The following is a 14,302-nucleotide window of genomic DNA, read 5'->3' on the forward strand; positions in this document are numbered from 1 at the left end:
ATTCTTCTGTGTTGACACCACTATGGATATTAACTCAAGAGTTAAGAGTTTTAGATGAGAGAAATAATTATTAGTACCAATTACTAAAGGAATAGGAAAGGAATCTGATTTTTTTTTGTTTGTTTGTTTGTTTTAATTTCCTCATTTAGTTACCAGGTCAAGCAGCCTCTGAAGGGCAGAGCTGATAATGAAATTGGGTTCAATCTTGGGACCCCACCCAATTGGGAAAGCTCAGTTCTGATTAAAGGGTATGACCATCTTATCTAGGTGGAATTTTTACTGTAACTCCATAAACCCAGTAAGACCTACTAGAGCTTTTGTTCCATGGGACTAGCTTTAATGTCAACTATACTTCCAATGTCACAATAAATAGTTTGTATTTAAACAGAGTATCCCAAAAATCTTTATGCAATTTTGGGCTACCAATTATTTAAAGCTAATATTTACTTAATACTTAATTTTGCTTAATACACAATATTTATTATTAGAGCTTAAAACTGCTTTAAAGACTTTTGGGACATCCTGCAAACACCTATTGGTGTTCTAACTTGATCTTTGCAACAATTCTGTGAAGTAGGTATGCAAATATGCTCATGTTACCAGTATAGAAACTGAAACTGAGAGAGGAGAATTGTCTTATTCCAAGATTACATAGCTGAACTAGTTAGAATCAGGAGTCAGCTGCTGGTCCTCTGACTCAAAAGTCAATAATACTCTTTCCATTATATCATGCTGCCTTGGGTGTTCTAGATTCCTCCCCATGCTAATCACTCTCTACTTGATGTGTTCAAACTTGCTGATATAATTTTAAACTGTGGTGCCCAGAATGGAGCACAATGCTTCAGATGTGGTCTGACCAGTCCCAAATGCAATGGAAATATTAACTTCTTTGTTCCAAGCACATACTTTTATAAATACAGCTCAAGATTGCATTAGTCTTTTTGGCAGCTCCCTCATACTATCAATGAGCTTGCAAGTCAATGAAAAGTTCTATGTCTTTTTCATAAAGACTGCTGTCTTGTCGTTTCTCCTCTGTGCCATGCTTATACAGTTCATTTGTTTAAACTTAAACATGAGATTTTATATTTACCTTTTTTTTACATTTAATTTTCTTAGTTAAACCATACAACCAACTGAGAATATTTTGGATCCTGCTTCTCTAGTTAAGGAAATCTACAGATTTCATCAACATACTCCTTTTATTTTCATCCATTGAACACAACAGAGATAAGAGCATGCCATGCCATGCCATGCAAGGCAGTTCTTTGCTTCTATGTTGATATTAATCCATTAAATACTTGGGGTCTAATCACTGAACAAACCACCAACACATCAAATTGTAATAGAATCTGATCCAAATGTCTCAATCTTTTCCATAAGGAAATTATGAGGCACTTCTACTTCAGCCACTAGTGAGCAATGAACACAGTGGCAACATGGATATGCCATATACTTCATTGGGATTGGGATATGCAAGCAGAAAATTGGGTTTTGCTTTATTTTTGTGTGTGTCCTACTTTTCCTACTGTTCTTGAGAATAGGAGCTAAGAGCTCTTTGGAGCATGCATATAATATATAACAAAGCTTCTTAAGCTAAAGGTTATGATGATAAAATTATGACTTATTATCAGTAAATGTTTGATTTGCATATCTATTTTATATTTCTATGTACCCAGGGTAGCATAAAAATTTCTTTGATGAAAAGAAATCACAAGTGAAAAAAGTTTAAGAAGCCTTGTGCATAGAATGTATAGTATATAGAATGTTTTGGAGACTATGGTTGCATTATAAATATTGTTGACCAAATAGAAAATTCTTCTCCAATTAAGAAGCAAATATATTATTTTAGAAAGATATCTTTGCAACCCTCTTCCTCAATTTTTGTTTATTATATTAAAATAAGTGCAAAATAGCTTTTATTATATGTATATTAGAGAGTAGTGAAGTGCTAAAATGTGTAGTAAGACTCCAATACCAGTAGGATTCAGAGAAAAGAGAGAATAATGTGTTCAAAATTGGTTAAAGGCATTAAGAGGAAGGATTTAAAGAGGAGGTGGGATATTCCAAGTGGAAGGGGGAACTCGGACAAGAACCTATAGAACATGACTAGTGAAAATATCAGAGAGGAGACTAGCCTCAGTGGAACGTATTATTATATATTAAGTGTATATTAAGAAGTAGTAGATATTTGACAAGTTACGGTAGGATTAGAAAACAAAGGCTTTCAAAGTCAGACAGAGAAGTTGATGTGGTAGGAAATGAGAAATAAAGAATTATTTTAGTTTATGGAAGGAAGGAAAAGAGAAAGGAAGGAGGAAGGAAGAAAGAATGAAAGAAAAAAGAGGAATGAAGAAAGCAAACTATATACACACATATAAACAAATATAGTTGTATGCACACACACACACACACACACATATGCACACACATACAAACTCAGTCAGTAATTGTGAAACACTGGACAAAGATATTTAACTCTGTTTACTTCAGTTGCCTCATCTATAAAATGAGCTAGAGAAGGAAATGGCAAACTCCTTCAGAATCTCTGCCAAAAAAACTCTAAATGAGGTCATATCAGACATGACATAACTGAAAGAACTGAACAATATTTTGTTTACCATAGTTGTTGTATTGTGTCCCTACAAGGATTCAAATCTTTCTTTTAAGAATCTTTTTGCAAAAGCCAATCTTCCTATTTTTGCCCTTGATCCTTTCCTGTTGCCTACAAATATGCCTTGTTCTTCTCCACCCTTAAAACAAACAAAATAAAATAAAATATAACTTCATTTGGCACCAACATCCCCGTAAACAATTCTTCTACATTTCTTCTTCCTTTGAAGCCAAATATTTAGAAAATTATCCTACAGTTGTTTCATCTTTCACTTCTCACAATTCTCAACACCTTTGCAATCTGACTTGTAGTCCCACCAACTGAACCTGCCCTCTGCCAGGTTAGCAATAGTTCTTAATTGCTTGTTTCAATGACTTTTCCTAGTCTTCATCCTTTCTGACATCCCTACAACTCCCTACAATTTAGAACTTAGAAGACTACCTTCTCATAGGCTCTGGGTTTTCGTGACACTACTTGCTCCTGGTTCTTCTACTCATCTCACCTTTGCTTTGTCGTCATGCATGCCAGTGTCTCTGTGTTTGGTTATTGTCTATGGTTGCCCAATAGCCTTCTTTATTTTCTCCCCATGTTCTCTTTCTTAGCTATCTAATCAGTGACTTCGGATTGAATTATCAGTGCATATAACTGCCATCTCTTTTCTGAGCTTTAGACCTCCATTTCCAGTTGTTTACTGAACAGTATCATCAGGGTATTCTCTAGGCTGTGGTTGAAACAAAACTCCTTGCCCCTATCTAAATCCATTCTTCTTCCTATTATCTCTGTTTCTGTCAAGGGCACAAATATTTTTCCACACATTCAATCAAGGTCACAATCTCAGAATCATACATGACCTAAATGATTCTGAATACTTATAGTCTAGTATAATCTATATAAGACTTGTTGGAACAAAACAGATTTTTCAAAATCAATAGTAATGATTCCGTTGCAAGTAGCATATTTTTTAAGCTCATATTTCAAAGAATAGTCCTGCCTCAATTAATTTAAAATCCTTCATTCAGCATCTAGCTATAGACAATATAGTGTTAGACATTATATAGGGAGGATTTCATAGGCTAGCCTTTGAGGATTTTTCCTCTGAGAGTTAGTCCACCTAAATAAGAGAGTGTTGGTTTATTTCTACCTCTTACCCTTAAAGATGAAACCAACTCCCATCCTCAAAATAATCATTAGCTGCCCTTATGCCTGCTAAGAAGAGGAAAGGAAAATGAAATCAAAGGGAATCAGGAGAAAGGCTTACAAAAATTATAAGAACATAAATATGCTAGGAAATAAGATGTTTATTGTTGGATCCCTTTTAATCAAAACCAGGAAAATGTCCTAAATGCTTTGTGCCACCCACCGCCTTGAGCAGAATAACGGAACTCCCAGCTGATGTCAGTAGGAATTCTATGTGGAATGATGGCAGTATCTGGGCCCTTTATGTTTAAATACTTTTAACCTAACAGCTCTATGATTGCAGATTCAGAAAGAAGAAAATCCTTTAAAAATAGGATTTTTCCTATTTTTCTTGTGCTTTTCTTTTCTATGTGCAGCATAGTTGTGGAAATATGTATAGAAGAATTCTACATGTTTAACATAATATTGGATTACTTGCCATCTAGGAGAGGGAATGGGGGAAAGGGAGGGAGAAAAATAAATTGAAACACAAGGTTTTGCAAGAGTGAATGTTGAAAACTATCTATGCATGTGTTTTGAAAATAAAAAGCTTTATTTAAAAAAGATAGCCTTGGGGGAAAAAATAGATCCTAACTCTATTCATAGGAGCAGGAACCTGTGTTTGATCTTTTTCTATTTCAGAGCCTGCCCGTGGGCTGAAAGGTGAGTGGCAGCATTGATACTTCTGGGTGAGAAATCTTAATATTTGGTGCCAGTTTCCTGCCCCTGCTTTTAGCTTGGAAAGTTCAGAGAGGTTATGTGGTAGTATGGTCCCCACCTAGATCTTTGTTGGCATGGACCTCTGGTGACAGTGTGTCTGAGCCAACAGGACACCGGTAGTCTTTGGAGCAGCTCTTCCTCACTCTTGAAATGTTGAGGAGATGTGGCTTCAGGAAATCGCTCTGTATTGCTGGCTGGTTTTGGAAGTCATTTTTAATTTCATGACAAAGATAAATGAGTCCTGAGGGAGCCGTAAGTGGATTTCACTGGTGATATTAAAGGAGCAGTGACCTTTTCCGTATCTAAGATCCTTGCAAAACAAACCAAAAAAAATGTTTTGTGTTAGAGCATGGCTGGCAGGTTCTTTCTTAGTCTTTCTTTGAATCATATTGCAAAGGAAATGTATCATTAACAAGTCCACAGAGTATTTTTGTAGTATATGCAGTCATAAACTCATATAACAATGCAATAGATTATAACCTCACTCTTTACTGTGACACTAACCGATGTGTTTCAAATGATATCTTTTTTGACTTTTGCTGGAGTGGATATAAATCTCTGAAGTTCTGACATTGTAATTACAGGGAATCCCATAGTAGTACTATGTGGTTTTTTGAAGTATGGCTAAGTGAGATGTAATAAAAATTTTTATTTTTGAAAGAGCCCCATTAAGTGATAAAGAAAAGGAAACAAATTTTAAAAGGCATTGAAACAACCTTCCCCTTATTTTCATTTGGGACTGGCATTCAGTTTGGTAAGAGCCACAAAAATGTTTACTGTTTCCTGTAGGAACTCCTTATGCTAGTGTCCTTTGTTGAGGATGATTACTTAAGGAGACAGTCAATTATAAGGGAAGGATTTACAGTTTAGTTAAATGAATTAAACCATTTCCTGGCATTTCCACTTACCTTGGGACTTACAAAGGAGACAAAAATATAGACTCACAGTAGGAAGGAAAGGAATGATCAAATCCCAATAGTCACTGCCTGAATGTCTGGCTCAGCAGATCTATTTACAGAAGGAATTTAATGCTGATAAGTGATTCCTACTTCAGTGTTAAAAAAAAAAAACCCACAGAACTTTCTTAATAAGCAAACAACTTCATTAACTATGGCATTTTATGGGTCTTTCTTGAACACCACTCAAAATTAAACTTTACTAAAAATATGCAATTTATATGAAATCATCAAAATAATAATGCTATTAGCTGTTTACATTTATTACATTTATTATATACTTTAAAATATATAAAGTGTTTTACTTACAAAAGCAGACCTGTGGGTAGGTAGCATACATATGATCATAACCCATTTTACAGATGAAGAAAGACTTTGTGTAGAAGGTCGAATTTGATCTGGGTTTTAGAGCTGAAGGTGAGAAGGAAGATCATTCCAGAAGTGGTGAAGAGCAAATACAAAAGCACAGAGACAGGAGATGAAGTGTACTTTGTAAGGAAAAGGCCAGTCTGAAAAGATGGGTAATAAGATATTAACAATGCTGGAAAGGTAGGTACAAAGAAGCACTTTCAAAGTTAAACAGGGAACCATTGGGATTTATCGAGTGAGGAAAAAGATATAATCATGCCTAAACTTTAGGAAAATATTGGAGTAGCTATGTGAAGAATGGATTGAAGTGGAATGAGACATGAGGTAAAAAGTCTAAATAGGATTCTATTAGATGAGTTTATATTCTACTGAGTTGGAGTGGGAAGAATATAATTCATATACAAATAACTAAATAAAAATATTTAGAAAGTAAAACAAAGAAATTTAAAAGGGATAGAATTATGAGTGGAGAGAAGGGGATCAAGAAAGACCTTGATTCTTTGTGTATTTTGAAGGAAGATAGAAATTCCATGAAACAAAGATGAGTACATTTCAAAGGTGACAACTTATGTCAAAGCATAGAGATGGGGTATGGAATGATATATACAATGAACAGCTAGTATATCTATTTGACTGGAATAAAAATTATGAGAAGAGTTATATGAAGTAACACTAGAAATGTAGGTAGAAGCATAATTATCAGACTGAGTTTATTTTAACCATATATTGTCATTGAAGATTTTTTGAGTACATGAGTGACGTGATCAATGTTAGTTTTAGAAATATCAATTTATTAGCTTACTAGTAGACAAAATAGAGAGAAGAGAGGTGAATTAGAAAGCATTTGCTTCCTAGGCAAGGAGTTATGAAAGCCTGAAATTAATGCTATATGAAGGTCACTTGAAGGAAGTGGGAATGCTTAGCCTTAAAAAGATTGAAGTAGGGTAGAGGGAGAGAGAAGGGGGGAAAAGTTATCTTTTAAGTACCTTATGGTCTATCTTATAGAAAAGGGAACAAACTCTTCTACTTTACTCCATATGGGAGACCTGAGAGTAATAGGTCAGAGTTGCAAATATTCAACTTTAGGTTTGAACTTAGGAAAACCTTCCTGATCACTAGAGCTATCCAATGGAATGGGTTGCTTCAGAAGCTCATACATTCCTTGTCACTAGAAGATTAGTGACAAGGAGATGATTTTGTTAGTGTTATTGCAGAGGGGTTCTTGTGAATTCCTTTGGGTTGGACCTGAGGACTCCTACATTCTCTTCTAACTTGAAAATATTGGCATTCTTTGATTTTTTCTTTGCTCAATGCCTTCAACAATCCACACAGCATAATCTGGCACTTGAAATCCACACTAAACACATGAATTTTCTTCTGATTTGTCATAGAAGGATCTGAAGATCTAGAGAAAATGAGTGGGTAGAAATCAATGATCACTTCCTCACTAGGAAGAAACATCAGAGAAGGACCTGAATGCAGCATGGCTATCATATAAAACATTAAAAAACTCTTTTATATGTTAATTTAAACTTTTAAATATGTTTTAGCATATCTCCTTTGGATGGGGGGAGGGAGGTTCTACCTCTTAGGTTTGTAATATTTTTTCTCCAAAACAAGTACCCCAAAGGTCATGTTGAATTGAGGTGAAAAACACTGGATTTGGAGTCAGAAAGCCAATTTTGCTGCCTTATGAGCATAGGCTAGTTAGCCTCTCTTGGACTCAGTTTATCACATGCAAACTGAGAGCATTGGACTAACTTATCTACAAGGTTCCTTCCAACACTAATGTTCTCTAATTTTTTTCCTTATCTGTGACAAGCTGGTTGATCTTTTGTCATTGTTTCCTAGCAGGCACTAGCTATGCCATATTGTTTGAATTGTGTTTCTTTGAGTATTTAAAGTCATCTCTTCTTTCCCTGCCTAAGTATGCCATCCATGGAAAGATAAATCACCTTAAATAAAAAGTAGATATATGTCATTGTCTTTTGCCCATCTAGTTGCTCTTATCCCTCAAATCACCAGTATCTTCTTATTCAGTATGAACAAAATAGTAAAATTTAATGCATAAAACTTCTTTTTAAATAGTTTCTACTCTTATTTAATTCATAATCTTCACCCTCAGAATCACTGCTATTCCACATCCCCCCCACCCCTAGCCTCTTGTCATCTTTCCTCAGACAAAATGGCTTTCCTGTTTTACCTGACCCCCTATGACTTCTCACAATCGCTCTGGATGGCATTTCCTGACTCATTTAGCATTGTTATATGAAGGAACATATGCAGAAATTTCCCTGCCCCCACTCACAGAACTCCTTACTTTGTGACTTTTTCTGCATTGCTCTAACCCTTCCTCATTGATCTATCCTCCCAAGGAAACAAAGTTGGAATAAAGTGCTAAATTTGGTAAGGGACATATTTTTGCAGCAGGAATGGAAATGTATACACACACACACACTCATATATATATATTGCATACCTATGAGGGGGAAAAGTATAAAATGGGGAATGGTATTACATTAATAATTCTCATTTCCTAAGCTTAGAATCATCTGCTATAATTTATATGTATATTCATTTCAAAAATATTCATTTTGTTTTTATTTCCTTTTTAGACACAGGTAGTCCATTTGTAGAGCCTCACAGCACCATGCCTGAAACTGTTCATATGACTGAAGGACAGGAAATGATTATTCCTTGTCGAGTGTCAGCGCCAGACTTCACCGTTACTTTGAAAAAGGTACTATTTCGCAACATCAGGTTCTTACGTGACCTTATAAACATGGGAATGGAATTCTGGTTACTTTAGTTCTGTGACAAGGGGAGCAACAGGGGATTTTTGTGGTTGTTTCCAAAGACACTACATCAGTTGATTGACAGATACAACAAGCAGCACCAAATCAGCAGATGAGAAAATGGATAACTGAAATAATGAATCCAAAAGTTTAAATTAACATATAAAGTAGCTGTTAGATTTTATGTGGCTAAAGTCCTCTTTCTCCATTCAAGTCCTGCTCTGACATATTTTCCTAGTGTGGAAGTAACCATTTATTTCTCCATATCCATTTTCTTTGATTCTTCAGACCTCCAATACGTTTCCACTCAGTATTAGGGAAGCAGTGGAATTTATTCTACAAAACTTCTCTTTTAGATCTCCTCTATATTAATTTCAATAATAATCTCTTGGAATCACCCCCTGGCTGAATTCTCAAAGCATATGCCATGGGGCACAAACTGTGGCAAGTTTGCTAAACTAAAACATTTTCAAAAGCAGATTAGTGATAGACTATCACCTGGGAATTAGACTTACTATCTTCACAGTGATGATTTTTTTCAACTATACAAGCTCTTGGAAACCGTTAGTAAAATATAGAGCATTGTAATCTGCATTGATAGAGGTAGGACCCACACCAATGAAACCCCAAATTCCCAAAATATTTTACAAAGAATATAATATCCATTTAGTGACTAGCTCTCATGCAAGCTCCTAAAGAGCAGAAACTTTGTGTTAATAAATACACTATGCCCTCCCCTCCCACCAGTTAACATTTAGTGTCAGCTGTGTTTTATCCTATAGAGAGGCTATTGCAAAGGAATTAAATATTACAAGTTCTTCCTTCCTTCTTCCTTTTTTCCTTCCCTTCTTTCTCTTTTTTTATCCCTTCCTCCCTTTCTTCCTTTCTTGCTTGCTTCCATCTTTCCTCACCCCAAGAGGAATATATATGGGCATATAAAATGAATCTCTGGAACACATTCTACAGGACAAAAATTCTGCCCTTCTAGCCTGATATTCAAGGACCTTCATAATGTTCTCTTCAATTCATCATTTATTATGAGCTTTCTCTGTGTAAAGTGACAAAGATGAAAAATGACAAAGTGCTGTGACAAAATCTGAGGAGGGAGAGATCAACTTCTCCTGAGGGGAAAAAAGGAAAGACCTAAATATGTCTTTCTAGGCTTACTTTACATTGTTCTGACTTATGCATTCCCTTAAGCAGCTAGATGATGCAATAGAACATTTGAGTTCAGATTTGGCTCTTTCTAGCTGTGTGATCCCAGCAAGTCACTTAACCTGTGTCTCCCTCAATTTCCTCATATGTAAAATGATAGTAATAATAGTGTCTATCTTCCAGGATTATGCTTATATACAAATTTCTTTTTAGCTAAATTATGTTATTCACAAAATATGCCTTGTCTTTTCACACCTCTGAGCTACTGCATCTATTATTTCCTACATGAAATACTCTTCTCCCTATATTTGTGCTTATTAACCTCTTGCTCAACTTTTAAGGCTCAGCTTATTGTTATTTTCTTCAGGAAGGTTCCCCTGATTCCCATACTTAAATATGAATTTAAGCCTCTGAATATATGTTGTGGTATTTTATATATTTCTTGTAGCACTTAACACATCCTACTTTATACCTCTAGTGACTTGTATGTTGTGTTTTCCATATTTTGTATAGAATAAGTTCTCAATAAATATTTGAGTGGCATTTCAAGTACAATTTTATAATACATATAAACATGACAGAGAAAGGAAATTAAGAAGGACATTAGCTTTGCAGAAGGGGACATGGGAAGCTCATCATATAGAACCACAAATCCCTATTTGCTTATTGTAAGCTTATATACTATTATATATTATAAGGGATCTGTTTTAAAAGGGGGTGAAACAGAGTAGTAGAAAAAGTAGTAAGTAGCTTTTGTTTGTGGCTACTGAAAACTGTTTTGTAATCTGGCTTTAAGGATTTTTAAAGCCTGCTTCATAACAACTTAAGGTAAAATCTTTGTTTTAACCTTGTACTTTTAAAAACTACACTTTTTATTGTATGTACATTCTCTTTTAAAGCAGGCAATGGTATGAGTAGATAATGGGGTTTTTCCTATGTTTTAGATTCATTCTTAATAGCTTTATTACATTGCTAAGAACAGAAGGGTGCCTGCAAAATAATACCTAAAGATGTCAAAATTGTGGGAACTGACTTCGTGGTCCACCAACTTTTTCACATCAACTGGCTTAGGAGTAAAGTAAACCAATTCTGTTGACTAAATCAGTTTTTAAATATTAAGAAAAAAAAGTTTAAATATGTGAGGTTGGGAGAGTCAGAGTTTTTTTTTTTTTTTTTTCATTGCGAGGTTTGGACTAAGCTGATCAAAAGCAAATATGTATGCTTATTATAAATTAACTATTAAAAAGAATTTGAGAAAATTTCATTCTTAATGAACCTGATTTTAAAAATCTTCTCTTAACTTTATGGCCACTGATTTCCCCTTTAAGTGGCATAGTTGATTCTTCTTACTATTTTTCGTTATGATCTAAAGGTGATATGATGTTTGACCCATTGTTTATAAATAGAATGCTATGTGTCTTTTAAGACTTGGACTTAGCTAAACCTGCAAAATTCAAAAGTTCTTCAGCTTCAGTGGTGAAGATAAGTCATGACCTCTTTAAAAGTCCTATATGGTGAGGATGAATGAAAAATAATCTGGCAGCTCCAATTTTTAAAAAATGCAAATTTGATTTTTCAGCTGCTCTACAAAGATAGTTTATTGCAAATATCCCCATCAGCAAAAGGATTTTGAATCATCAATTGAAATTTTGACGTAATGGTGTGTGTACAATCACAATGTGTACATGTATCACATCCATTGAATTCTGAAGAACTAATAAAGCATTTTACATGATTTAATTTTTTAAGAAAAATATTTTGATACAATTATTCTATCAGAGTATCCAATATAATTTTGTGGGTGTGTCGCTTCAGTTTCAGGTTCCTGATGTGAAAACCTTTATTCCTGATGGGAAGACAATAATCTGGGACAATAAAAGGGGTTTTATTGTACCAAAGCCAACATACAGATTTATAGGACTTTTGAGCTGTGAAACAACAGTCAATGGCCATTTATATAGCACAAATTATCTAACATATCGACAAGGTGAGTGATGTTGTATGGTCATGATAATTAAGCATCACATGTTGTGGCATTCTGACATAATTTATCCTCTTTTCTTGTGACATGTTTGCAGACAACAAAATCATTGATGTCCAGTTAAGTACACAATATCCAATCAAATTGCTGAAAGGTCAGACTCTTGCCCTCAATTGTACTGTTACTGCTGCCTGGAACACAAGAGTTCAGATTATTTGGAATTATCCTGGTGAAGTGAGTAAACTTCATAACTCATCTATTTCTTCTTCTTTATAATTTTTTTTAATCTGTAAACAAAAAACTTTTTAAAAAATAAGCAAAATGATATGTTTTACATAATTCTACATGTGTAATTTGTATCAAATTGCTTACTTTCTAAAGGACCCAGGGTCTAGGAATGGGAGGAAGGGAAAGAATTTGAAATTCAAATTTAAAAAAACGAATGTTAAAAAAATTTTCTTTGCAATTGGGAAAAAATAAATATGTAAGATCTTCATTACTTGCTAAAATATGTTGATTTCTGTAACAGTTATAATCATTCAATAAAGTTTTAAATGCCTACCTTGCTTGGCATTTTCTGATTGTAATTCTCATATATACATTCTTTTGATGTCCGATGAGGTTTGTGGTTTTTCCCCCCCAACTTTGCCATAATTTGATGAACAGACTAGTATTACTATATCATGACACTGGTTAGATACAAAGATTCTTTCCTCTTTGGAAACTGTCCTCTAGGATTTAGAGATGAGAGAGAAATTTATCACTAAGAGCCAAGCAGGGACTGTCTGTAGTAACAAAAAAGAAAAGTTTTTCAGGAGGTTGTCTCTGTCAGCAAATTCATTTAAGAGACTGGCAGACAGTCAGGCACCTGACTGAAGCATGTTTAGAAAAGATATTACAATTCAGCAATCCAAGATATCATTTGTTGTGTCAAGAGAAAAATTCTTTCCTTTAGAAAATAGCAAGAATGAGCTTGAATTGTATTCTATATTAGACCCTGATTTGGCAAATCCTTGCAAATAATTAAATAATAACTAGTAGGAAACTCATGTTAAAAAAAATTTTTTTTTAAAAAATTGACAGTTTCACTGGGAAACGAATGTGAACTATCTGCATTTTTGTTTTTCTTCCCGGGTTATTTATACCTTCTGAATCCAATTCTCCCTATGCAACAAGAGAACTGTTCGGTTCTGCAAACATATATTGTATCTAGGATATACTGCAACATATCAAACATATAAAGGACTGCTTGCCATCTAGGGGAGGGGGTGGAGGGAGGGAGGGAAAAAAAATTGGAACAGAAATGAGTGCAAAGGATAATGTTGTAAAAAAAAAAAATTACCCTGGCATGGATTCTGTCAATATAAAGTAATTATTAAATAAAAAAAATTTTTAAAAATTGACAGTTTAACTGATAGACAAAGAGAAGGGGGTAGCTAAGTGATGCATTAGGTAGAGCACCAAGCTTGGAGTCAAGGAGAGTCATTTTTATCAGTTCAAAACTGGCCTCAGGGACTTACTGACTATGTGACCCTGAGCAAGTCATTTAATTGTTTGCCTCAGTTTCTTCATCTGCAAACTGAGTTGGAGAAGGAAATGACATATCACTCTAGTATCTTTTCCAAGAAAACCCCAAATGGGGTGATGAGGAGTCAGATATGACTGAAAAACAACTGAACAATAACAATAAAATGCACAGAGGAAAAAAGCTCAGGGATTCTGGCTACCCAGCCAGAATGTATTCATGTCAGGAAGATTTAGTTATCATAATCTAAGGCATGTCCATTTTTTATATCACTCAGATTTTTAGTCACAAAGTTAACTTATGATTGCATTCTGTATGAAAGATTCATGGTTGAGTCTCTGGTTACTGCTACTGCTTTCAAGAAGTTTAATAACTTAGCAACAAAAAAGTGTAAAAAGTGCCCTGCAGTTTCAAACTAGGTATTTATCCACCCTTTAAAGTAGAAAAGTGGAGAGAACACAATAATGGTTATTTTCTAATATCATCATTTCACTCAAATGAAAGGAGTGAAATTCAGGCCAGTGCTTTCTTAGTGTTGGATGAAATGGAATCATAAAAGGGAGCTCAGAAATTATCCTTTCGATCTATATCAGACCAGGAATCCCTTTTGTAGCATTTCCAATAAGACGTTTGGTAGACTCTTTTTGAAGATCTCCAGTGATAAGGAACTCACTATTCCAGAAACCCCTTTCAATTTTTGGAGTGCTTTGGCTGTTATGTTTTTCCTTTTGTGAGTCAGAAACTTGCCTCTGCTATATATCCCCATTACTCCTAGCTCTGTCATCTGGGGCCCTGCAGACCCAGTTTCATCATTCTTACTCATGACAGCACTTTGAATACTTGAAGGGCATTGTCATGTCTCCATTAAGTCTTCTTTTCTCTTGGCTCAGCATTTTCCATTTTCCAGTTCCTTCACTATCTTGATCACCTTCCTCTGGAAGTACTCTCAGCATGTCAATGTTCTTCCTGAATAATGCTACTATATAAGCTCCCCCAGTATAAACACTTTGACTT

General features: G+C 34.8%; 1 protein-coding gene across 1 annotated transcript in view; it reads left to right on the forward strand.

The window, feature by feature from the left end:
• FLT1 (fms related receptor tyrosine kinase 1) overlaps positions 1-14,302 on the forward strand; it is a 174,844-nt gene that overhangs the window by 33,828 nt on the left and 126,714 nt on the right. Inside the window, exons 4-6 of the mRNA XM_051986524.1 lie at positions 8,448-8,572; positions 11,598-11,769; positions 11,861-11,997. Of these exons, the coding sequence (XP_051842484.1) occupies positions 8,448-8,572; positions 11,598-11,769; positions 11,861-11,997 (434 nt within the window). The remainder of the gene's footprint in view (positions 1-8,447; positions 8,573-11,597; positions 11,770-11,860; positions 11,998-14,302) is intronic.

This window comes from Antechinus flavipes, chromosome 3 (genome assembly GCF_016432865.1).
Source record: "Antechinus flavipes isolate AdamAnt ecotype Samford, QLD, Australia chromosome 3, AdamAnt_v2, whole genome shotgun sequence".
In the NCBI taxonomy this organism is placed as follows: domain Eukaryota; kingdom Metazoa; phylum Chordata; class Mammalia; order Dasyuromorphia; family Dasyuridae; genus Antechinus; species Antechinus flavipes.